This window comes from Alosa alosa, chromosome 10 (assembly GCF_017589495.1).
Source record: "Alosa alosa isolate M-15738 ecotype Scorff River chromosome 10, AALO_Geno_1.1, whole genome shotgun sequence".
NCBI lineage: Eukaryota > Metazoa > Chordata > Actinopteri > Clupeiformes > Clupeidae > Alosa > Alosa alosa.
The window spans coordinates 3344152-3372019 of NC_063198.1; the positions used below are offsets into that span (position 1 = coordinate 3344152).

The following is a 27868-nucleotide window of genomic DNA, read 5'->3' on the forward strand; positions in this document are numbered from 1 at the left end:
AGTGGCTCAAGTTATTTGAGCAAGGACTAGGACAAGGACGGAGCATTAGCAAGATACATAGGAGTGGTAACGCACACTTGTAATGACATGCTGTGCCTCGTCAGCGGCGAAAAAAGCAGTCAACTATGATGTTAGCCATCTGCTGCCTTAGGCATAAAAAAAAAAAATCTTGGGTTCCGGTTTCCGACCGACCCTGTCAATTTATGTGCGACCCAAATTTATTTTATGAGCTTGGGGAAGAAATAACACTAAATAGTCTAGGCTACATTAAATAAATCCACAAATAAAAGGCGAACTATAATTACATTAATTACCCCTTGCGTTATGTATAGGGATGTATGCACAGCTGTTCACGAAGACGATTGTTTTCGTCACTTATCAAGGCACTCGCAATTTTGTCCAAACACCGCAACTTTTTCGCAAATTTGACCAATCATCGTAGTTTCACCGTGAAATTTCACCTACCACAACAGTCCCTCGCGCAGAATATTGAGCCAGATGGCACACTTACTTCTGCGCCTTCTGCATATGACACCAAAGACTGCCCTAACGTGTGTTCGTTCCTCTGCAGTTTTGATGACAATAAATAGAAGGCTAACGTTAATGATCTGCTTACTTGCATCTCTCAACCTGGTGTTGCTAACCTACCTAGGCTATGAAAGTAAGTTAATTAAGGCCTACTTAGTTTACTGACATTTGAGTAGGCTATGCAACCCACTGGCAAACGTTTACCTGGATATGTCCTTTTAGCTTATGTAATGTTTGCTAGCTTGTGGGCTTAGTTTGAGTAGTGCTACCAAAATCATAGAAATTAATAAAATTGCAAGACATTTACAGTACCTCTTCTATGATCCAAGAATGATTTCATTCGAGTGTTTTTTTTTTAAACATTTATTTTAACTAATGACATAGAAGACATTCCCAATTGCATCCCCATATCGTAATGCACTATGCAAAAAGTGATTTACACTCGTAGCCGAACACAGTGAGATGCAAGCCTTCCAATCCACTCAGAAATGTAATTAGGCTACTCTCACGTCCTTAAAGGGGCAGGCAGTCAATTAGACGTACACCACCAATGTAATGACATTAAACAGAAGTGTAGTCAAATAGTTTACATCAATATGAAATTACTAGATACTTACTTGGCTATTAGTAATTATGCAGGCCACAGACTATGAATTATTAAAAAGATATGAACTTAATATGAATTACAAAATATATGAATGTATTGAAACATATGACATGATGCCATCTCTTTAGGTGACTCTTTTTTGGACAGTTCTATGAAAGGTTATACTGCTTTGTGAATTACCTCAGTCAAAGCATTTTCACAAATAAAGTAGACCTACTTTGATTTTCTGTAATCCTTACTGTTTACCTTTGATTATCCTTTTTTAATAAGCATCAAGATTATCAGTGTAATTTTGGTCTTACTAACCTTAATTTGCCCTAAATTAAAAAAAAAAAAAAAAAAAACTATTTTATTTGCAATTTTCACTTCCTCCCGCAATTTCTCCACAAGAAACAGCTAAAAACACCGCAACTTCCATCCAGGCATTTTAGGTCGAAACAGTCTCAAAAAACCTTGTGAAATCCTGGAGGGACTGATTTTCTACCTATCCCTTACTGCCACTGGGAAAAAAAAAAAAAAAAAATAAATAAATAAATAAATTTTAAAAACAAATTCCCTACCGACCCATGGCCTCAACTGACAACCAACAGGAACCAAACCTTTTTTTTTTTTTTTTGCCTTATGAATTCATTGCCGGTATTGGCAGGCTAGCTAGTTTAATGAATGGATCTTCACCGTTTTTGTCCTAAATAAAAGTACTTATAGTCATCTAACAATAGGGCCCCAGATCAAAAAATGTCAGAATTATCCTTAAAAGTTTATTGTAGGAAATAAAAATGTCAAGTGGTTTTCCTTCAACACATTTATTCACATACTTTTAGGTATAAAACAGGGACAGCAAAAAGTATGTGTAAGGACAGTGTGACAATCCCTTTAGCTTATGACAAAATATAGAAAAGCAATGGAAACAAAGGTGAATGCTCATAAACAAATGAACTATGTATAGGAAGAGGGAGGTCACATTTTTTTCTGTGATGGTTAAGTTATATACAGTTTAAAGTGCATAATTAAAAATTCCTAAAGTAAATGGGGAATGTGTCCACCATCACAGCCCTGGAAAATAAGACGCATTGTTTTTGTAAACCACTGAGGAGATTAAAACATAACTATATAAAAAAAAAAAAAACTGTACAGATGTACAGTGTCTGCATTTATAATACCAGAACTAATAAAACACTTCAAATTATATATCATACACAATACTTAATTAGAACTTACATAAACCATTGCTTATGTCCAAAAATTCACTTTGGAATAAAATATAATACTGATTTATAGAAATTTCCATCCCTCTCTCATGCATACACACACACACGCACACACACACAAAGAGAGAACACATCTTAGCATCATTACTATATTATACTGATTCTGATGCTTTGCTTAACCAGAAAGCAGAGAAGAAGAAAATGAAGCTGTGCAAGAAGCCAAAGACAACGACGACAAAAATTGACCCTGGTGGACTCTGTGCAAATTCCGATCTTTTGTGATACAAATGGCATCAAGGAAAGAGGTGAGAGTGAAAATAGTCTTTTGTACAGGTGTGGTGATGGGGATGCTTGAGAAAGGGTAGGACACTGATATCTGTGGAATCTGCTCAAGTTAATAAACAACTGTATGTTTTTAAGAACACGCATCTGCTTAAAAAAGTTATTTTTTAGGGTACTTGGGTACAGCATCTCCAACACAGTCCACTTTGCACTTGGATCCCTCAATGTTCTGCAGTAACAGTTCTGTAGCAATCAGCTACCAGCTCAGCCAGTCAGTTCCACTGGCAGCTCTCTGCTGCACAGTGCCTCCCACTGGCGAGCCAGCAACGAGATCAGCCTCTCTCGGCTGTCTGGCGCTGGCACAAACACACACCACTGCACCTCTCCATCATCTGGTCCTACAGCAATCGTTGTCCGTACTGCTCCCTCTGCAGCAGGCTGCTCAGAGAAGTGGTCCATGGTGAGGTGGCACAGCAGGTCAGGCCCTGCAGGCACATCATCGAACACCAACGTGAGTGCCTGGGGGTAAGTCTGGTATCCCATAAGCACACGGTCCAAGTCACGAATGCGCCGTGCATCGGCCAACCGGTATCGTTCACGTTGTGGTGGCTCCTTGGCAAAGTGAGGCAGTGGGTAACTGATGTGGTCTTCCTCCAGCAAGAAAATATCAGTTGCAGTCAAGATAAGCGTCTTAGGCAACAGGAGAGGCTGGGGGGGCTGTGAGGGTCCTTGGAGCTGAACTTCAAATACCAATAGGTATAGTAGAATGTGAAAGGAACGAGGGGGCGAACCCTGTGGACCTTTCCGTTCTGCCACAACAAAGGTCAGGTCACCTATCTCCTCCTCACTAGGGTAAACAAATTTAACCTTACTGGAGTGGACCAGTTCATAGTTTTCCATTTTACCTGTAAGACAAAACAGCACAGTCAGTCCTGTCCATAACACTACACTGTATGACTGTACAGCCGTAAAAGATTGGAAATACAGAAATAAACTGTCCTGCCCAGATAAATTTCAGTCTGAAAAAGTCCATTTACGACAGTAGACTTTGAATAATTTATCCAGGAACCCTGACAATAATTATAAACACGAGATTTAAAAGGAGCTATGTTGATATCTGTAGGCTTTAAGTTGTCTTAAACGAAGCAACATAGCACATGCACAAGTGGTGTTACAAGAAAACTGGGGACAGCACTGGGATTTGCATGCCAACTTCAGTGGATATCTGGACAATACAGAGCACAGGTATTTTTCTGATAACATCCAAACTGTTGCTATTTCTAGGTAATTTCTGGATGTTTTAAACTACAAAAACTCCACATAGCACCTTTTAACTTAATTGTCTTTAACTGTACCTGTGCTTTTGTTGCCGAATTGTGCATAGAAATCCTGCTCAGAAGGCTCAGGAGAGGGCACCTTCTCCAACAGTGAGAGCACAGTCATGAGCTGCTGCAGGAAACGGTGGGTCCCATAGCTGTCCCTGCTCAGACAGCTGATGATGTGGTCTGCTGACTGACCTGTTTCACCACAAAAAAAAGAAAAGGCGTCACAAAACACATAAGCATAATCATGTGTTTGTTGCCATGGCGCCGCCGCGTTCGGATGCCTTTTTGGTTGCTCCGCAATTAGGTAACCCCTAATTTTTTGCACTTTTCCACTGCACTGATTACGTATGATGGCGTTACACTCAGAAACATCGGAAATGAATTGCCTTTTTTTGTTTCGAGATGTTTTAATCGACGATTCTACCTGGCCGACTGAGATTCTCCGAGATGCATCATGGAACCATGGAGACGCATCTCGGCGCAGAAGGAAAAAACACAGAGGAAAACGAGCCAGGGCCCATAACAGATTGAGGAATAGAGCTCATAGGCCTCCACTGCCTAGCATTCTCCTAGCCAATGTCCAGTCTCTTGTAAACAAGATGGATGAACTAAGAGCGAGGATACAGTTTCAAAGAGACATCAGGGACTGTAACATTCTATGCTTTACTGAGAAATGGCTAACTGAACTTGTACCGGACTGTGCCATCACTCCGGTGGAGTTTTTCTCTGCTGCTCGCTCTGACAGGACTGAGGAATCTGGAAAATCGAAAGGTGGCGGTGTTTGCATCATGACGAACAGCAAGTGGTGTGATCCTAGAAATGTCACCGTTCTCTCAAAGTCCTGCTCGCCTCATCTAGAACATCTAGCGATCGTCTGTCGACCCTTCTACCTGCCCCATGAGTTTACTTCGGTAATATTCAACGCTGTCTACATTCCTCCCTCCACAAGCCAACACAGATGCTGCAGTTTCAGAATTGCAAGAAGTGTTAAATATACAACAACACACGCACCCTGAAGCTGCGCTTATTGTGGCCGGTGATTTCAATCAAGTACATCTGAACCGGTTCATGCCTGAATTTATTCAACACATTCACTTCCCTACACGTGGTGACAACACACTGGATCACTGCTACACACAGTTCAAGAACAGTTACAAAGCTAAGTCTCTACCAGCTTTCGGAAAATTAGATCATGCCGCTGTTTTCCTACTGCCTATGTACAAACAGAGAAGTCAGAGGGACCCCCCAGTGACGAAGGAGGTCAAGCGCTGGACTGACCAATCGGAAGCCAGGCTACAGGATGCCCTTAGCAACGTTGACTGGGAGATGTTCAAGACGAACTCTGCTGACATCAATGAGTTTACGGAAGTATCATTGAGTTACATCAATATGCTAACTGATTCCGTCATCCCAACTGTAAAGATCCGAAGCTTCCCTAACCAGAAGCCATGGGTGGATAGAGAAGTGAGAACGGTATTAAAGACACGCACCATCACTTATAATGCTGGGCTTATTTCAGGGGATATGACGGATTACAAAGCAGCATCTTATAGTTTACATAGAGCTATTAAAGATGCTAAGCAGCGCTATAGAGACAGACAAAGTTGAAGCTGATTTCTTGGAGGGTGATCCAGCACGAGTGTGGAAAGGACTCCGAACCATCACTGGCTTTGAAAGAAAGTACCCTCCTATGATGAATGTGAGTAAAGCCCTCCCTGATGAACTTAATGCTTTTTATGCTCGCTTTGACATGAAAAACACAGACCATCTTGCACTAGCTGCAGCATGTGAAGCAAATGAGGATGCACCTTTCTGTGTCTCTGAGGTCGATGTGAGCAATGCCTTTAGGAGGGTTAATTGTAGAAAAGCTGCTGGACCGGATGGAATTTCTAACAGGGTTTTGAAATCCTGCGCTGCTCAGTTAGCTCCTGTGTTCACTTATATCTTTAACACATCATTGGCTCAAGAGACAGTTCCTACTTGCCTCAAGCAGTCTGTTATTGTTCCAGTACCGAAAAACAAAGGTCCATCATGTCTGAATGACTACCGCCCAGTAGCCCTGACGTCTACAGTGATGAAGTGTTTTGAGAAGCTTGTGAAAAACATTATCTGCTCATCCCTCCCTGCCTCTTTCAACCCCCTCCAATTTGCTTACAGAGCCAACAGGTCTACAGAGGATGCCATCTCAAACCTCATGCACACCACCTTAACTCACCTGGAGAGGGGAATGGGATTTATGTGAGGATGCTGTTCATTTACTTTAGTTCAGCATTCAACACGATAGTACCTCTCACCTTGGTCACAAAGATGAAGGCCTTAGGACTAAACACCACCCTGTGTCACTGGATATTTGACTTCCTCACCAACCGTTCACAAGTGGTTAGAGTGGGGGGTCTGACATCTGACACATTAACCATCAGCACTGGTGCTCCCCAAGGCTGTGTTTTGAGTCCACAGCTGTACAACATCTACACACATGACTGCAAAGCCAACAGTAGTCATACCTCCATCATCAAGTTTGCAGATGACACAGTGATCTTGGGCCTGATTAGTAACAACAATGAACAGCTCTACTTGGATCAAGTTGATCATCGAGAGCATCGTGTCCAGCTGCATCACAGTGTGGGGCGGAAGCTGCACAGATCAGAACAGGAAGACTCTCCAGCGCATTGTTAACAAAGCTAAGAGGATCATTGGAGCACCACTCCCCTCCCTGCAGGACATTTACACCACCCGCCTCACCCGCAAAGCACTAATGATTGTCAAGGACACAACCCACCCTGCACACGAACTGTTCAGCCTCCTGCCCTGCCCCCCACACACACACACACCCACCTACATGACTTTTAGCACTTTTACATCCCTCTCCCTATGCTACAGACCTTTTATTTATATTCTTATTTCATCACACGTCAAAACACACACACACACACACACATCTGACTTTCTCCAACTTTTGCACATCTCCATAGAACTTTTTATTTATTATTTTTGATTTCTCCTCCATCTATCTACCCATGTCCTTGATTGCCTAGCCCCTTGAGCCGTGGATCTGCCCAAGGTTTCTTGCTTGGTAAGGGAGTTTTTCACCATAATTTCACTGCATTTCTTACTTACAGTAACTATATGCCTGTGACAATAAACTTCCTTGTATCCTTGTATCATAATAGTAACATAAGCATGATAGTTGCTACATAAACAACCGGTCACCTTTATTCTGAAATAAATTGTCTAGTTTAACATACTATGAGTACTGCATGTTACATGCCAACTAGATTAACAAACAAGAGTTTTCTGGCACACTAAGGGCTGTACGACAAAGTTATGTTTAGAAGCAGTTTAGGAGTATCTGTGTGACATACCCCTTTGCAAGTTCATTGTTTTCCTTTTGAGTTGCCTTGGTTCTGCAGGAATTAGGTCTCTTAAAGTCATGCTACAGGAAACCATGTTTTCTTGTTGGCTTTGAAATAAGATATGTCAATGTGACTAGGGAATGTACAAAGCTTGTCAAGGTAGATCATTCCCTTGAAAATTACATGGTTTCTGCATGATGACTGCGTTCATTTATTATGCTACCTACCCTGTTAACATTAAACTGCAAATAGCAATCTGAATCAATGAGAGAGCCATAAATCAAAATAAAAGCAGTTGCAAAATCATGACATTTGAAAATGAGCCAATGGATTTTTTCAATGAAAAAAACCTTGCAGAGTTTACAAAAGGGAATTTTATAAATTGAATTGAAATTAAATTTCAAAGTGCATGGCATGACTCATTTAAAGGTAGGCTATTTGCTAGTATTAGGTTTCTCCAGGACGTCTATAAGCCCTTGAGCCAGACCCCCTAATTTTGGTATAATAATCGGTACCATTTGGGGGGAATAAGTCTCAGTGATTTTTGACAAGGTATGTCACCCTAGATTAATTAGATGTGATGTGATAGCATTGTATTTAGGGTAGCTTTTTGTATTTTATCAGCCAGTTTAGGTTTATTGTATGGCGGGGTAACGTCACTTCTGTTGATGATCAAATAAAACAGAGAACTACCTCGCTACTCCCTCCCTCTCTCTCCCGTGCAATTGAAACTCTCCTAAACGTGCATCTCGTCGATTATTGGTTGGAACACTTTATTTTGCCTTTGAGTGGTTGGCAACACTTGTTGAGTGGTTGGCAAAAATTGATTTTGTGTACAGACCTCGGAGCCTAGGCTGCCTACAGAGACACGTTTTTTTTGATGGCTTGCATATGGGGCAGGCAGCTAAAGGATCATTAGGAAATATTAGATGAATGTGATAATTTATGTTTGGTAAGATGCCATCACTTGGGTGTTATAGGGTGGTATAAAGTCTACCAAAATATAGGTCCAATATTAGATCTGATAAGGTAGCATAAAATGCACTTGTTTACGTACACGTCCATGCCAAATCAGTAACTGTATTTGTGTGCCCATGTTTTAGGGACATTGGAAATGGACCTCTTGGCCAGACGGACCTGCAGAGCAAATCCCAAATTTGCCAAAGGTTCGTATGGGTATTCCCAGGCTATCTAAATTGCACAGAAATCTTGTAAAAGAACGAAAAAAATAACGTTATTAACCGGTTACCATTATTTTAGATAAACGATTCTGTTCCGGAACATAACATTTTTTAAAGATTCTGGTTTCGTTTCTGTTCCTAGCAAAACATCAAAAGTTTCTGGTTTTCGTTTTCGTTCCGTGAATCGGTTCAAAGCCTTGCCCTTCACACTAATTCACACATGTGAATTAGTTTTGATAATCTCTGAAGACGATGTGACAATGTAACATTACACTATTAATGTTAACTAGTAACTAGTAGGCTATTGCACAATTGCTGTGAAGCAATTTGTGGTTCTTCTCGTAGGGGGAGAGCAGGTTTGCCGTAGATGTGAAGGGTACGGCTGAGAAGCGGCCTCATTCTCCATATAACAATTTAGTTTCCCATGAAAATGACTTAAAAGCTTTTATGTTTAAGGTAGACACGTGCATAGGATGCCTTTAAATAATGAGATTGGATAATTCTCCACCATTATATATCTAGGAAGGAAGCGACATGATAATGGTCCTATGCTATCGTCTTTGGTATGACAAAATTACATTTCATGATTTTCAATGGATTTACTGAATTGCATGATTTCTTCAGACCTGGAAAATTGGATTTTACAATTCCATGACCATGGGAATCCTGTTTTTTGTTTCTTCAGAAAACTATTTTCCATGTAAAACTGTGAGTGGCATTAATGGTCTACATTAAAACTTTCTAAAGAGGATGCTAATGATGTGCAGTTGTCCATATAACAGCACTATTAATCAAGTGACTTACCCACCACTCTGAAGTACTGGTCAAATAGGCCCACATTAATGCTGTGCAGATCATTGAGGTTCATGGCAAAGCAGTAAGAGATGATGAAATCTGTTTCTGCAATCTCAGAAGGTTGCCAGCTCCATATATCTGGAGACGAGAAACCGCCACATGAATGAACAGTGAGATAGACTTGAGGAAAAGCTATGGAAAATGTAGATAGGAGTATTTGCACATCAACATTTTAATCATAGCTGCCTATGCTGACATGACATAGTGGCATTGAAAAAGTGACTATACTAGATCCCTGCAAACAAACAACTGTTTTTGTATAGTATGATGCACAACAACTGTATCTTACGTGCTTGGTCACTTAGAGTGGAGGCCGTATCATCAAGTATGAAATAGAGGGCTTTGGTAGATAACATGATACAAGCAGTCATCTCCATTTCAGGGGACTTGTAGAACAGCACGGAGGACCAAATAATGTGCTTTAGCTCCTCATTCTCTACCTAAATGGAAAAAATCTGGTCAGCTTCAACAGCCATAAAACTGCATCAATAGTCAATATGAAAGGATAATAAAAAGGATAAGTTTGAGCATTCACGACTTACAACACTGAAGATTCAGTGGACTAGAAATAAAATAACTAAATTTATACAAGTGACCGAATTATAAAACCTTTGCATAGAATTGTAAAGGTATTTGTAAACTTTTTTTTTGCTGAATTTTTGCTTGAAACCTGAAGTATTTTCAAAGTACATGATATGAGAAGAATTTAATTAAGCATATTAATTAACCATCCGCTATTTAGATTAAACCACTTGTCAGTCAAATGAGTGATGTAAAGAGGCTGTTGACTTAGTTTTAGGTGTTACCTCAGCAATACTGCTATGGAAGAATTCAACCAGCTCATCTCCCCTCAGACTGGAGAGGTAGTGGAGAGAGGGGGACAGGTTCAGGTGTGGTGGACACTGATTCTCCTCAGAGAGTTTCAGTATGAGTGCCTCAGAAGGGTAGTGCACTGAGAGGGTCAGAAGAGGCTTCTGTATTCCTTGAACACCACTGAGGAAGAATTAAAAGAGGGAGTAAAATATCTAGAGCAATACTGTGATCAAATTATGTTACATGTTTGACTTTGAAGGCAAGGTATGTTGAAAGATCTAGTTCTCATACACACAGGTCTCATCATGACTAGTCTTCTAAAATGTCACTTAAACTTCAATTTCAAAATGAATAGATGATTTCATCAAAAATTGTGTGGTAAAAGTGTAAGGCACACACATCCCAGGCCAAAGTTGGATGGGTGCAGGATCCAGTTTGAAGGTATCACAAGAGGAAAAGAGATCCGCACAACAGATAGCTCCCCAAGCTTGAAATGTCACACAATGAAAAAAGATTATGAATGGGCGCTATCTGGTGTGCAGATCAATTTGTGTGTACATCTTACATTTAGGTAGCTGTCTGTCAGCAGTGCCTTTTGCTCACCTGCTCCTGTACCCTTTTTGGGGGACTTTGGTGGGTGGTGAGTGATGACCAGACCTCCTGTGGCAGTAGCTCTTACTCTGGAGGAAAGCCACGGTCTTAATGTCCTTCAAACCAGTACGGTACTGGCTGAACTGCCTCAAGAACAGGAATTTGTCATGGGGAAGGATGAAGACTGTTGTGAGCTGCTGGGAGCCAGCCATAAGCTTCAGAATGTGTCCGTCATGGAAGCGGTGCACCGCTAGCGAGTTATGGCCTGGGCAGCCTTGTCTGGGACTCAGCAGCACTGCGGCCAGGGGCACCCGGGTAAGCCGTGAGCAGAGACGTGTACCCTGGCCCTCAGGCCCATCATGCTCTACCAGAGACAGGAAGTCCACCTTCAGCACACACAGATGACGGGGTGTGAGGAAGAGGATGCAAGGCACTGAGGCTAAGCCCTCTTCCACTCCATCAGTAGTCTCCACAGACTTAGACGGACACCAGTGTGAGAGAAAGTCAGCATGGGGTCGTAGTTGGCTCTCCGGGCCATGAGGGTCCAGCAGATAAGCGGCATGACCTACCTTAACTGCCCCGTCACTTTCCTCCCATTCCCAGGAGTGGAGATGCTGCCAGAGAAGCTGGGTCACAGACACCGGCCTGCTGGGCGCATTCTGCTCTAGCTTTGCCAGGCTCTTGAGCAGAGCACCCATCTGCATGTGTACCTCCTTCAAGCCCCCACTATCTGCAAAGAAGTGCCAGCGGGTGGCATTAGAGCTCAACCTGAGTGAAAGGCAAGTATCGGGGACACAGAACCACAGCGCTTCCACATTCGAGTATGGCACAACCATTTCCACCTCAAGGCCCTCCAGCAACTCAGTCACAGTGGCTGGCTGCTCAGCACAGCGGATGCATAAAACAGTCAATAGACGCTCTGTCAGAACAAGACAGCAGGCTTGTTGACTCACGCCTTTTCCCACCCGTACGCAGTGTGCCCACAACATTTTACTGATGTGTTGGTTGGCCTCTCTATCCACAGGCCCCTGTTCCTCAGCCTGTAATGGAGAAGAAGGGGGGGATGACAGCGCAGAACCATCCTCATTGCAGTCTGGCCCCATCTCAAAGTAGCCATCTCCTGAGTACTGGCCTGCTCCCTGGTTAGTGGGTTCAGAATTTAGGGCCTCTCCAGGGACAGTGGAGTCTCGGTCATTCTCCTGTGCGACCTTGCTGATGAGAGCAGACAACTGCTCACTGAACTCTGGGATAGCAGTTGTGTAGGACAGGAGCCAGCAAGGCAACACAGGGGTCTGCTGTCTGTCTGTCCAAAGGTTAAGGTCTTCTGCACAGCAGCAGCAGCTGATAAAGGAATGGAAGCATTAGAATCTCCGAAGTGCCCTTCAACATCTCTTTACAGTTTATAAACTACACCTTCATTTAAAACTCTCCACTTGTGAACAAGATATTCTTGGAAGTCATCAGTGATATTAAGGGATCCTAAAATAAGATATGACTTTACACAGCTCAACATAATCCTTTCCAATCAAGAGCCATCACATTGGAATCTCTAATCTAAGGAGGACCTTAACACTTTAAGACGCAGGACATGATTCTGATTCCTGTTAAAAAGTCAGTGCCATATTTCAGAAAGCGCAGTTAACCTAGTCTGACATAAACCCTGAATTTAAGGTTCAGTGAGCCATAACGACTTACTCTGAGTAAGGCTATATCACCCTAGATGTTTGCAAAGGAACTGCATATGGAATAGACCTACATCTTCAGAAACAAACTGAGGAAAACTAACAAGGAAATGTATTTCTTGGCACTCAAAATGGAGAAAACAAAGGCAGTCAATAAGAAAATTGCATTTGAGATGGGAAAACTACAGAGAATTGTTTTTTGCAGTGTCACATACAGTGGGCATTACTTCAGATTGGCCGGCTTCACGCGCGATCACGCGACTTTAATTTGTATTTCTCCAGTGACGCTGCAACGACCCTGCAACAACCCAAAAAACCACCAGATGGCTCTTGTGAGCAGGGTGTCTCTCTTAAAAAGAAATGGAGCCTGGAAAACCCTACACAGACTTCACTACAGACTTTAGCAGACTGGTTTAGAAATAATTTAATAGCCAGAAATATGCCTGCCCTGCCCTAATAAAGAAATATTTGGTTAACTGCGAGTGAATCCCGTTTGCAGCCGTAGAATAAATGTATACGCCCTGGCTGTCAGTAGGCTGAGGAGGAGCGCAGTCTACCCACAATGCTGCAGCTCAGCGATTTAAAATGGCTCAAAACCACTTTGTGTTAGGTTTTAATTACTCAAAAATTACATTTTAGAATCAGAGAATGAAGAACACGTCAGGTTAATTAAAAAGTAGTAGTTTTTCTATGTGTCACAAAAGGCTTCAGAGGGTGGGTTACAGTTAACACGATAGTACCCAAATTTCAATAGCCACAGAATGGACTTCGTTTGGTATGTTTTAGGAATCATTAGCCTACATGCTTTAGGCTACTTCAGCAGATTTCGTTAGTTTATTATTACCGTTACTGATCACTAATTACCAAATAAAAGTAGCCTATTGTCTTTTTTTTCAGAAAATGTATTTTCTTTCATTTCTGTAAATTGGACTTCTGTCTAACACTGAAAAAGCGGCCAACTGGGACTTAAGCAACCCAACATTACAGTCTTGAGTATTTTTAACTTTATGGACAGAACTTGACAAAAGGTTTATCTATCTATTAATTACATGAAGTCTGTCTGTGTGTTATTCCCATATCTGTCATACCCTTCGTCCGATTGATTTCAAACGTGGCAGGTGCCTTGCTATGGGCAAGAGTGAGTGGAGTGCGAAGTTTGAGGTTGTTTGGATAAGAAATGCAAAATATATCACTAAATGTATCGGTAAAAGAAGCACACATTGGTTTTGCCGTTCTAGCCCCTGACCACTCCCCCTCTTACAGCACAGCACAGGACCAGAGAAAGGCAGCACTGAATCAGTGTAGCACAACACGGGTAGAAAGTCAAGATATAAGGTGTTTGGATGATTATCATGTCTGACCTCAACAATATAGAGTGCCTCTGTATGTGGTTTGCTTGCATAAAATGATTCTGCGGATTCTGCAACAACACGGCAACTCACACGGCGGGCAGCCTATGCAGTGGCTAAAAACGACATAAAAAATAATTTGTACTAAACTGACATTTCGAATAGCCCAGGCTACTTTGGACTGCCTTTAGACTTTGAATGAGCAAATGAAAGTTCCGACTGCAAGATCCCAAATTAAAACGAGCGATAATGGTCCCGAATTTAAGGACGTTTGAAGTTTCAGAATTCCACACATGAAAAGCATGACCAGCTACAGACAGCGAGTGGCAGATAGAATGTGGGTACCAGAGACTGTTTTTGAGTCACATCGTTGCGAATTTCATATGATGATGCATCATTCCACAAAATGGTTTGTCTTCTCCATCATCAAGTTATTCAATAGGCTAAACATATAGCTTTAACTCAAAACTGCTGTTAGGCTTATGTCATTTTGATCTGAATGTCACATGCAGCCATGCTTAAACTCAGCTTGTAATGTATTATAATCAGGGTTCCCACAAGTGTAATGTAAAATTCCATGACTTTTCCCTGACAAAACCCTGCATTTCCATTACTTACTATAATGAAAGGTACAATATACCTACCAATGATTTCAGAGCAGGCGTGTAACGTTTAAGAATTTGTTACTTTTTTAGAGCGGAAGATGAATAAATGGACCTTGAATGAACAAAGGTGGGCTACTCAAGCAACCAGTAAAGCTAATAAACAGATATACACCAATTCTGTGTGGAAATATATTTGTATTAATGTATTTTGGCAAGTAAATTCTAAACTGCTACAACAAAATTTCCTGATATTCCATGACTTTGCCCCAGAAATTATAAAATTCCCTGACTTTCCATATCTGGAATAGACTTCTGTGATATTCCAGAAATTGCATGACCGCTGAACCCTGTATAATATATTATCACCCGGAGAGAAGAAATACTCTTTTCTGATTGGCTGGCGGGGTGGCTTTTAATTCTGAATAACGGGACACCTATGAAGTAGATCTGGTAAAAAAAAGTTTAATCGCCATTCCAGATCAATGCTTATGATTGGTAACTATAACAACCATAGTAGGACGACGGTTGAGCCTGGAGGCAGGCTTCGCAACAATGGAATCAACTGTAAACAAGCTAACTGTCCATGCTATCACTGTTATAGGGCCAACGAAAGTTGTACAACAAGCTGAACTAGTGAGCTTATTTTTAAACGGAACCGCGCGTTTCCTTTGCTTTGCAGTGGCAACCGGGTGATAAGCGGGATAACAACCTTCGAGGTGTGTCCAGTTATACGGAATTAATGGACTCGGGCAGAGGCAACTCCGCTGCGTGTCGGGGAGTTCTTTGCCCCTTGCCCTCATCCATTAATTCCGTATAACAGGACACCTCGGCGGCCGTTATCCCTTACATAATATTCAGTATTCATTATTGAATGCATTTAATTGGGTTTTCTACAGAATAACACGTTTGAACAGTGGCGCTAGACACTAGTTGGAATAGAATTGTGGACCGCACATTTGAAAGTAAGTAATTTCCACATAGATGCCACCCGTTACAGCCCTTAATAATTAAAAATAATTCTTATGACCTGTTCCCATAAGCAGACTTGAAACAAACATACCTAGTGTTGTACTTCAACTGCTGATCCGTGGACATTTCACAAGAAATAAAGGGGTCATGTTGTTGGGTTGTAACCTGCAAGGAATTACATGAAACACACACTTGCAAATCCTGCACAGGATGAATGAAATGAATAGCAAAACAGACAAGTATTTACAAAATGCATTGTATTTGCCTATGAAAGTGAACTCCATGAGATTAAGAAAAAGATTGCAAAAATTACCTGGGGTATTTTCTCAAAGGAGGTTTTCCAGCATGTTTGGGTAAGCACAGAATCCACAGGAGTCAACATTTTTTTGTCAGCGATGGCTTCTTCTTTTATAACTATTTCTAAAAGAAAAAAATACTGATCCTTAACACCAGGGGGAAAAAACTCCAACTTGACCAACAATATGCTAATATAACATTCAGGTGCACATGCAAATGCAGCGCCACAGCTTCATTTGTTGTTGCTACAGACCATCAGCATTCCTGTAACTGAACTTCAAGGTCCCCTGAGATCAGAAATGGTTGGTGAAAAACACTGCTGTATGTTAACTGTTGCACAAGTGGGTAGTAATGAAGAAACTGAATAGGCTTGGCCATCCTAAATTAATTATCTGGAAGCATGTGACACTGGGTTTTTGGCACTCAACACCACACTATGGTGATTTTCCAGAGTAATCATTTATTATTTTTGACTTCACATTGATATTGAATTATTGACCAAGTATGGACAATCAAGATTTATTTATTTTTATATATTTTTTATTTTGATTTTAAATTGTTTGGTGACTGTATTTGTTTGTGCTTTAGTATTGTTTGCTTGTTTGACTGTCTTCGAGATCATTCGGTGAGGCTGGTTGGTTGGACTGGTAATTGGATTGAAGGATTAATTGAAATCTCAACTAATGGAATTAGCAAATTACGAAGGCTGCAATTAATCGTACAGCTTGCGACTATAACTACTTAAGAGTATTTTAGGTTTACCAGAAGAGATGTACAAACAAGAAAACAAAAGTACTTTGCAAAACCTATTTTCACGCAGTTGCTACTTTCTAAGACAACACAATGAACATGTAGCAACCTTGAAAAAGTACCACTGGCAACAGTGCAATGATTGTACAGCAAAAAAGGCTAGTTAAGCAATGTCAAAGAATGTATTACATTGTGAACACTGAACTGTAGCTTGACTTTCAAAAATGACACTGCAAATCAAAATGTAGCAAAAATCTGGAAAAATAAACGCGATTAGATATAGCCCTACTTCAGGTTGATAATTAGTGGTTACACCTGACTTGAGTCAGGAGGGGGAACTACCTGCAATTAGTGCAGGTTCCACAATAAGATGAGGAAAGGAAGCTGCTTGGAGGGAGGGAGACACAAGAGATGAGAAAATGCTGTGAGTGGCTGTGTCTCAAACCGCCTACTTGCAATACTTCAAATACTTTAAATACAGTGCAGATATTGGGACAACACTAACCATCGAAAGGTGGGCACAATGCAAGTAAGAGCTCAGTGCACACTAGCAGTGTACTGATGGAAGTATGTGGTTTGAGACACAGCCAGTGTTTCAAAGGGTGCATCCCAAGCTCTATTTGCACGCAGCTTCTCTCCTCTGTCCTCGGTGCTTCAGCTTGTGCCCCGGAAATCGTTCAAAGCTCGGTGTCTCATTTGTGTAATTGCAACCAGAGAAACTGAGAACGAGAAGAGAGGGCAGTGGTGGAAGGGCTGATTCGCGAGGAAACACAAGAGCATCCTACAGTATGTGTTAGTGTTTCCAGTCGGAATAGTGAGATCATTAGTCCAAGCTGCCAAGGTGAAAAGTTCCCTCCCACGTCTGCCAACTTTCGGTTTCAAACAAGTTCGTAGTGATTTATTAGCGACAATAAATGAGTAGATTGACGAAGAAATTATCTTTATATGCTGGAAGAATTATGAGCTACCAACAAAAAAGCTGATGCCTGTATTGTTCACTTGTTGTATTGTCTTGTGAACTATCAAGCATTGCCTCATTATCAGGCTCAATAAGTGGGAATAGTCCATATTCATGATATTTTTAGGCTTTTGTATAAGTTCATATTCTCTAGAATTTGTGTGTAAAATGGTCTGTTTATTCTAGCCAAAGAGGTGATGCGCTGCACTATCAGTAATTGACGTCTCTTAAAAGTGATGCATGAGTGAGGATGGCATCTCATTTCTCTGCCTCTCCTTCATTCTTCCATCCTCCCATCATTCCTTCCTCATTTCCTTCACAAAATTAATTAGAGGGAGGGGTTAGGACAAAGGAAGGAAGGAAGGGAGGATGGACAAATAGAGAAATGATAGTCCTCAGGTTGCTCTGAGGATACACCAAGCACTTAACTGAAGCGTTCTGTTCGTGTAGCACCTGCCAGTGGTGCACGGGTCCGGTCACAAGCAGCCCGTACTCGCCTGATATTTAACCCATTTGTGCCGGATGCTGCGCGCCAAAACATTACATTTATGTAATTCCTTGCATTACATACTGCGTTGCGTAACTCTGAACCTCCTGCCGGCTGCTGCGTGGCGCAGCATTTTGTATTTGTCATCCTTTTCATGACGCATGCAGCATAGAACGCACCGTCATTGGTTCAAATACACATGAGGTGGGTCTTGTTGATTTTTAAAGACCATGTGACCACACAAATGTACTGTGGTTAGCTAAAAATCACATCAATCAATCAGACATACACGTGCGTGTTTGTGAGCAAGAAAATGACTACAACCAGGGTTGGAATTGGCCGTGATGCCACTTTGAAAAACGGAGGTTCACAGGCCACTGTGGCCTTGGTGCCCCCTTCTTTCAATATTCTGTTTTGCATCCGACTAATAGATATTTTTATTTAGCCTATGGCCTGTCAAAATAATCTTAGCATTCACAGCGCAAATTAAGTTAGTCATTTATGCAGTGGAGAAAGTGACAAGTGCTCGGCCAGAAAGAAAGTGCGTCCAAATTTACCCATTCTTCTCTGTTGAACTGCTCACAAAGTAGCCTACTCATCACACAGACATCACATGTATCATATCACATGAAATAGCTTTTTCTCAGCTTTTAACCGATGTTAGCCGCTAAACGATTTCGAGAAAAGTAACTTTAATTTAATCATATTTTTGCATACAGTTCTGCGCCCATCTCCCTGCCTATTCATCTAGGTGGAATACTTCACAAACTCTTCCCTCAGCACATAAGAAACCATATATTAGAATAAAAAGCAGGCCTTACCGAATACAAAGGTGTAAAGTATTCCCTTGAACAGTTAGCTGTTCCAGAGTAATATTTCATAACAGGCCAAATACAAAATACATTTTACAAATATCGCCTACATATCTGTAAATATTAAAATCAGAGGATAAACAGCTGACTAAGAGTTTATCAAAGTAACCTTAATGATCACAAAATGCTAAGCATGCATGTAGGCTTTGAGTTTTCTTAAAGTTAAGCTGTGCTTAAATTGTTCAATACATGATTTCATAACAGGCCAAATAGAAAATAAATGTTCAATAGAGGGTAGGGCAGACACAGTTTTCTGTGAATATCTTGAGAACCGTAGGGCCTAGGATGACCAATTTTTCCCGTATGTTTGCCTCCAGGGTGTGGAGCACATGTGCATAAACAGATACACACGCACACAAATACATACATTCACAGTAATCATACGTATGACACATACTCACACAGTAGACATATGTACGCATGCATGCACATGCACAAACACACATACGCAGGCAAACACACAAGCACGCACACACACACACACCCACACACATAAACATAAACATGTACACGCACACATGCACACAATTCAAGAATTTCTCAGAATTATGAACAGGCAAGATGGGGGTGGGGTTGTATAAAATCAATTTTACATGTGAAATCTATGAACTAATCATGTTTTGGTACTTGTTGTCTAGCAGATACCAGTGAGAATTGAGTGTGGATAATGCAATTTAGTGAGACAGTTAGAATCATATAGGCCTTTCAGCGTGATTTATTTTTGTGGAAAAAATGTGCTGGACTGGGCGGCGGTCATATTTTGTACCGCTTTGCGGTACATCTAGTTTTTTTAATCTCAGAAGAGCCACATAAAGACAGTTTCAAGAAAACGTTTGGATATTTAACATACAGTTACTTTCATTCAACAGAGGATTTTTAAACAGCCTACATTTTCTACTAGTTTTAATGTGCAAGTAACTTGAAATGTAAAGTGGAATGACAGAAGTATAGGCCTTAGGCTTCCCATGAAGGCTAAACACCACCCCCTATTTTTCCAGTGTCCTTTGGTATGCAAGGTAACATCATAGTTAACAACACAACACTCAATTTTCGTTGACATTCCATTGGCGAAATTGAACATTAGGCCTACCAGAGATTTGGTGATGGCCTTGGAGTCTGGAAGGCTCATATTCAGTGAGGTGAAGTTTCATGCAAGAATTGAGGCCGTCACCATTTAACTCCACGCAAAATGCAAAAATACCATGGCATTGTGTTGGCGTTATGGATGTTTTGCACGGAATTGCCCTTAAACGTGAGCGCAGGTTTGTCTTTATATTTTTCATATGTGAGAAAGATTTCTCACATGCAAGTGGAACCGAACAGGGTTAACACAGCAATAGCCTACTAACTCGTTGCAGTATATATAACGGGCAGTTCATTTCGCGTTTTCAGAATCAGTCTTCGGATGGAAACTTTCCCATTTCAGCCTTGTGTTCGTGCTCGCAAGCTGTGGTCGCTGACGTTTCCTTTTTGACATTTTCCTTATCTAGCCTACAGCAAGCGCACACATCAACAATAACAATTAAAGTGTTTCTCGTTGATTGAAATAGAGGGAAATCGGTGATTTTGTTTGATATTGACAACGAACCGCGAATGTAACAATATTGTGCAGCTACGGTTACGGAGTCAAGTGATTAGCCTAATTAATTTCAAAAGCTGAGCCGCATCAGAGGGATCAAAGAGCATGCGCGGGTTGCCGACCCCTGGCCTAGATATCTGTAAATATTAAAGTCTGTCTGTCTGTCTGTCTGTCTGTCTGTCTGTAATGCTGTTCAACAGCCAAAGAGGAGAGATGTGAGCCATGGAGCTCAGAGACTGAGACAGTTCCCAGTTCCACCTCAGGACTCTCCACCTTTCTCTGATAACAAGATGCCTTGTTCAGTGTGTTGGCAATGTTATGTTATATTTTATATAATTGATTTGTATATTTTTTGAGAATTTTTAGATGTGGATTTTAAATGTGTTGGCATGTTAGTGCTAAGGGAGCATGTTTAAATAAAACCTGTGATTCTTACCTTTACAATGTATTTTATTTCATGTTTCTATGTGCTACAGAGGCTTAGATATTAATGTTTTGGTAGATGTTGACAAATTCTTAGTATTTTTTCAGAAAACCCTCAGGAGATAAGGATATTTATCTGAACATAGCAGTGTTTCCCCATACATTGACTTATTTGTGGTGGCCCACCACAATATCAGCACTGACCACCACACAATGATTTTCCATGTTGTACTATTTCAATTGGATGGAATTCATTCATTACAGAGCTATGTGCACCTTTGCACAGCCTCTCCTTGTCTCTCTGTCTCTCAACAAACCTACCTGCATGTTTAAAGAAAACATTAACAACTGCAATTGTTGGCATAAAAGTCAACTGGCTAAATTGTGCTTAAATCTGCATCATAACATAAATTGGTAAAATATGTCTTGTCTTCACCGTGGGATAGTGAGAAACGTAATTTTGATCTCTTTGTATGTCTGGAACATGTGAAGAAATTGACAATAAAGCTGACTTTGACTTTGACTTTAACCACGCTGTGCTAATTTGTTAAAAACTGTTGCATTCTGCAAACCTACCACCACAAATAGAATTAAATTCTGTGGGAAACACTGCATAGGTTTTTATAGGTGTTTTTAGCAGGTGATTTAGGAGTAAATGGGTTAAATCAACCTGCAACCTGCGAGAAAGAATAAGAATGAGAGCGCACGCACACAGCAGTTACAGGACTTGTTACTGTTGTTAGCAACCAGCTAACAAGGATTAGCTAAATCACTAAGACAAGGCTTCAAGGCCATGAACATATATTTTTCTTTCAAAAAGAGAAATAATGAAGGCAGCAAAGGTAGGCAAGAACAAGATACATTTTTGACCAAAACATTAGCATAAGAAGAGCTGATTATCAGGCTGAATGATACACAATGCTTTCCTGATGTTAAAGGTTCACTATGCAAGATATTCACCTTAAAAGGGGAAATCCAGTGTGAAACGGATATTGGATATGCTTAGCATGATAACGAGTTTGAGCGTTCGTTAGGGAGAAAAAAAACGCTAATCCGATGCATTCTAAACTAGCCTGTTTATAGCCGATGCTTCCAAAATACATAACATAGTGATAGGGCATTTCTCATGGTAAAAAGGTTGCTAATTTTAAACCATTTATGAGGCTCAAAGTCATTTGCCAGTTGGCGCCATCTTGAAATGAAGTTACTACAACACAAGTTGTACAAGTTAAATGCATCAATTTCAGAGACAGCTGATTCAGTATTCAGAGCATCAGTTTTCTTCATTGTAGGCTACTATGTCAAAAGTAACTTTAACTTTTGTTTGCCTTTCTAATAGGCTATCGTATGTTCACTTTCACAACATCCACTTGCCAATCTGCTAGACTATGGTATTAAGGCATAGCCCTAGTCTACGTGCAGTAAATAGTTTTAAGTGGAGTAGAACTACTAGGGCTACTGTGCTTGTTGACATCTTATCACGTAGCCTATGATCGCTATATGTTGATTCTTTATAATGTCGCAATTGGTCATCTCCGTTCAGCTGCGCTTGTGGTTCAGCTGTGGGCACGCAAATAACGGGAGGGACGGACGGGCATATCTAGTTAAAAGGTGATGTTAGCCTTCTTGTGACATATATATTAAAATATTAAAATTAATTTTAACTGACCCGCCCGCAAATTACCCGATTATCATTAAAAATATTATTTTATGCTCGCGACTGCTCAATTAAGATTAACCCGCGCACCACTGGTGCCTGCTGCAACAATTAGCTTCACCAGACGTGATAGTGGCACGTATGTTGGAAAAAAATTAGACCAGTCTAGACTATTTTTACGCTACGCTCCGGACCCGGTGTAGCACGGTGTGGACGGGTGGTCCTGTGTTTTTTGTGTGATTTGTTTAATATCCTATCTTTTGGTAACCTGACTCTCGCCAGATGAATTTCGTTCCGCCTAGCTCCACTCATCCATCTGGGATCGATCCATTGGAGAGGTGTTTCAGAAGGCTGGGCCTTATCAAAAATCCTTGCATATGATTTGGATAAGCCACTTGTCCGTCATTAATTGACGTGCTACTTCAACCGCTCACATCGAAGCCAACCCGTGATGCTGAGAACAGTCTCACAGTCGCTTCCACGTTACGTCACATCTTTGAAACTCCCGCCCTGCGTCCTGATTGGCTCTATCATAAAATCTGGTGCCGAAATCACTCTCAACGGAAGCAATCCCAGATGGATGTGAGTGGAGCTAGGTGGAACGAAATTTATCTGGCGAGAGTCAGGTTAATCTTTTGGAACCTTTCACTTTTGTCTGGATTTTGCTATTTTGGCACATGGACATTTTTTTTGCACAATTTGTGAAGTCTGGCCAATAAAATTCATATATAAATATTAAAATGATCCTGTTTCCTGCTGCATTTATCTTCTGGACCCTGGTCTGGTTACATTCCCACAGGGCACAATGAAAAGTATGTTTTCAGACAAGGTGTCAGCTGCTTCTAGTATTAAGTTCAATGGGAACACACACATTGATAAAATAATAATAATAAAAATACACTACATATCCAAGTTCACCTTAGATGTAACTATTAGCTTGAACTGTCTGCGGTGTATATTTGAAAGGTCCCAGGTGGAGACAGTCATGAAAAGGAGGAAAGTAGGTACTAGATAAGGTCTTTGTCAACACATAAGACAGTCTTTGTTATGCAAGGGGATTCAGTCATTAAAGCAAAGTGAAACTGAAAATACTCCCAGAACACATGTGGATTAATCGTATTACATAAAGCACAGCATGCATATGCATATTTGGAACATTGGATAAATGGTTGCTGATAATGGGCATCTGCATATTGCATTAAAGATCAGCCATTTCTTTCTACAATAGTCATTTACAACTTTTTAAGGTTCTGGCTTTACTCCAGACAAGATGTAACAGCAGACTGGTTACATGGTCTTTCATGCTACTCTTTTTTTGGTCATAAGCACACCGTCCTATCACTTACAAAGAAATTTGCCATTGGAAAACAAAACAGTGCAGACTGGTTACATGGTCTTTCATGCTGTTCTTACTCAATCAAAGCAAACACAGCGAAGAACTGTTTTTTGGTCATAAGCAATAACACACCGTCCTGAAATCACTTTGAGCAAACAAAGAAATTTGCCAAATTGTTTGAAAACAAAACAGCATGTGCTCACATAAAGTTTGCCAGCTCAGGAAATAAGTGAAGCCAAAAGCTGCAACGTTACGTTGCTGCTGAAGCTCTGGTGTCATACTACTGCCTAAAAGCTGTTCATACACTCAACACAATCAAATGAAGAAACTAACTAGGCATTTTTTATTTTATGTTGAAGCTTTTTTAACTCATGTCTGATTCAACGTTACGATTTTGCGAAGTGCTTGTACTGGTTAATTGTCACTACTAACCAATGTCTTGGGAGAGGGAGGGAGAATGGCTTTATTACTGCAATGTTAAATTCTGGGCCAAAAATCTGAATAAAAAACGTAACGTTGTCGACAGTTTTGAGCGAGCACACAGACGAAGTTGAGCGAGTGCGACAGATCTCCTGAGCTAGCGGAGGAACAGTTTATGTGAGCACATACAGTGAAACTGAAAGAAAGGGGGCTGATGTTGCACATACATATTGATATTAGCAAACAGGCAGACATTTGTGGAGCACAACATACATTCCTGTTTGCTCAACTACAAGTTTTTTTTGTGCTCGAGTTTCATTTTTCCTCAAAATATAATTTGTGTGCTCGGTCAAAATATTTTTCTGCGCTCAAATTGTGCTATTGCTCGCTCATAAAAGTGGAACAAATGTAACTCCATATGACAGGTGTGTTTCTCTCTTCCCTTCACATCTCCATGCACCACCAAACTGAGTCTGAGGATGCTATGAGCTACTGACAACAATATATGTTTAAAAACTGAAAACTGCCTAATGTTGCTGTGACTTGTAAATGGAAGATCTGTCAACACTTAGCTGACTGTGCAGCAATGCTCCCTGATTGAAGAAGCCCAGTCTGTACCGAGTCCCACCCAGCAGCATGATACATACATGATTACCTTGGCTGGAGCTGGCTGAGTGGGTGAGAGTGGGAGATTGAGGTGCAGGAAGAGCAGCAAGATTAGAGGAGGAAGAAGAAGGGTGCGACAGCAGGGGCATGGCTCCACCACTGGCAGACTGCCTGGGGTCCTCACTGATCTGACAATGACAGTGGTAGCCTTTTCTTTAGGGACACAGCTTCACCCAAACGTAAAGGGGCTTAGCTTAGAATTCTCCACAATAAATACACATTTACAGAACAAACACCATAGAGTTTCTGATGAGTCACCAGTCAAGTTGCAAAGGTGAGATGAGTCTAATTTCTAAAAATGGCCTCTATGGGAAATGCTGTCCAACGCTGCTTTCAGGGTCAAAAAATGTCATGTACACATCTGGGGCCTCATTTATAAAGGTTGCTACGCATAAAAAGTTGCGTAAATGGGGGTAAAATGTGCATATACATCTTTCCCCGCAAATTTTTCCTTTCACTCATGTGTAGAGCTTCTGCAAAGTCAGACACATAAATCAGCGACAACTGATGGGGAGATCACAAAATAAGGCTCATTCCCAGATGACATAAAATATATCACATTTCATAATTTTATTACCTCTGTGGGATGACCGTGCGAGGAGTAAGGCGACACGCACACACACACACACAATACAACGCAGGTTTGTATAACCAGGTGTGCGCCACATGGTTTTCAGAATAGTATCAGAATATGTTAGTGTGTACATAGACTCTAAGACAGGGGTGTCCAAACTACGGCTCGCGGGCCAAATGCGGCCCGCCCTGCACTTTTATTCGTCCCGCCGAGCTTTTAATTAGGTCATCATAAGCCGCTCGCTATTTTTTTCCAGCGATAGACGACGTTGTGGTTAACTTTAGGCTACTGCAAATTGCTTTACACTCTTCTTAGAGAACGTTTACAATGTCAATGTCAAAACAGCTTGTTACATCGAAGCAGATCTAACTACGTTATGCTACTCCATTTAATTGGGAACGCATTTGAGCGTGCACGAGAGGGAGAGAGCGCGGTAGGTTCCAGCTGGCTTGTCATTGTTGATAATTTATATCTCCTTTTTATAAGAAACTTTTAAAAGGAAATCACAATGGCAACAGTAGTTCCCACTACTGGCCATTTATAAACTGTGAGAGGGCACAGCCATAGGCACAGCTCTAGCCATAGGCTATATTTGAGTGGAGCTGGCAAGAGAGTCTTAAAGTGACAGTGCACCATTTACAAATGAATTAAACAGCATCAATTTATTTCTTAAGAAATTCATTTTCTACAACAAAATTACTTTGTCATTTAAATTCAGTCATTATATATATATTATTTTTTGTGTGTGACCTGCCAGCCAATTTTCAAAACCTAATGTGGCCCTTGAGTCAAAAAAGTTTGGACACCCCTGCTCTAAGATTTGGGTGTATGCAATGTTTTAGGATGGAATCTACAGCGAGTTTTATAAATGAGGCCCCTGGACTGGTAGAAGGGGAAAAAAAGTTCCAGACCAAAATTGTACTAATACAATATAATTTTTACCACTCTACATTTTTTTTAATGAGCAGTAATGTAATGAGCAGTATTAATAATACTAAGCAACTAAAAGGTAATGAGCATCAACATTCTACCGTGAATCTTGATAACATGTTACATTTTAACATTACAACACCCAGTGGATGGCATGAGTTTCATTGCCTATTCAGAGTTAGTCTGCCAAAGGATCATTTTTGCCCTCAATGGACCTTATGCACGGAAGGCTCTTTAGCCAGCTCATTTATTTCTGGTGGAGCCGGGTGTGTTGTAGCCGCTGCTATTGTTAATGTAATTAGTGTCTGCACGGACCCGGTTGGGTGTTGCTCCTAGCTTCAGCACGTTGCGATGTAGGATTTATGCAAATATCCTATGTCTATGTTGTAGAAAGAGATACCCTATTGGGCAAACAAGGCATTCAGTGTCGGAGTGAACATGTAAGGAGCAGAATATAACAGAAGATGCCGTTGCAACATAGCCAACACTCCATCGGAAATAAATGAGCTGGCTAAAGAGTCTTCTGTGCATAAGATCCATTGTGGAGCTGTAATCTTGACTTTTTAACCGCAATGGCCATAGTGAATTTGCCCTAACAATTCTTCTCCATATTCTAGATTAATCGAGAGATCTGCTTTCCATTTCGAATTGCTGCACAATTCACTCTACTACCAGAGGAAGGAACAGGAGTTAAGTTTATGGCTGTTTGCGCAACTCTATCACTTGACCACACGATGGCTGGAAACAGATTGGAGTTTAATCTGTACAACTACAATTTAAATGCATTTATGTTGTTCTCCAGCTGGTCATTTATTATTATTTGGAAATTGGATGTCAATCTTAGCAGGACACAAATTCAATTCTTTATACATCCATAGCTGACCCAGTACAATTAAAGAGGTGGGACAGAGTTTTCAGACAAAGCTTTCATTAGAGAGTGAAGCAGATATTACAGTATGTTTGACTAAAGCTATACATTGCGCACTAAGCAGAAAAGAGCAACAACAAAAATGCAGCAATCACGACAAAACAGTGCTACAACAACCTATAAGCAGCTCCCGTGTGCCCAGCCCCGTACCTTTTTATCATTATTGGCCATTCTGTCTTTTGCTTCTTTGGCTTTTTGAATGGCTTTCAGGACCTCTACCGTGTCCAGTTCCTTTTCTGTGGTTGCAGTATGATCCAGACAAACCTTGTAAAAACCACAAAGAAAATATATCTTCAGACCACAAACCTTCATAGGTGCATTTCCATTAACTCTTGAAAATGCGCAAATCTAAAATGTGAAATGAAAAACAAGTAATGGAAACATGCTAATATCGCAAAAACTCACAAATATTGCAATAAGTGGTTTTCTAGATCATTGGTTCCCAAAGACTGGGTCGCAGGAGATTTAATTTGGGTCGCCACTCGCCAGCATAGTCACAATTTATGTTGTGTAGGCTAATAGCTTATAGCCTACCATTCAGCCAGGGAAGCTATAGCACCTTTCTTTTAGGATCTAGTTCGTTTACTACCACAGTCTGTGCATTTTTGCATGTAGTATAGTTGCACAAACAATACCAGATACC

At 40.9% G+C, this 27868-nt stretch overlaps 1 protein-coding gene across 5 annotated transcripts in view; it reads right to left on the bottom strand.

Moving 5' to 3' along the window:
• Window positions 1-1922: 1922 nt before the first annotated feature.
• nisch (nischarin) overlaps window positions 1923-27868 on the bottom strand; it is a 37383-nt gene continuing 11437 nt past the window's right edge. The window contains exons 12-21 of one of the 5 annotated variants that reach the window (XM_048254225.1): window positions 27376-27489; window positions 24783-24921; window positions 15662-15768; window positions 15440-15513; window positions 10756-12084; window positions 10146-10332; window positions 9629-9779; window positions 9289-9417; window positions 3981-4142; window positions 1923-3530 (exon numbers count right to left, since the gene is read on the bottom strand). In XM_048254225.1, the coding sequence (XP_048110182.1) occupies window positions 2890-3530; window positions 3981-4142; window positions 9289-9417; window positions 9629-9779; window positions 10146-10332; window positions 10756-12084; window positions 15440-15513; window positions 15662-15768; window positions 24783-24921; window positions 27376-27489 (3033 nt within the window). In that variant the 3' untranslated portion in view covers window positions 1923-2889. The other 4 variants (XM_048254227.1, XR_007194770.1, XM_048254228.1 and 1 more) reach the window with 4 other exon arrangements.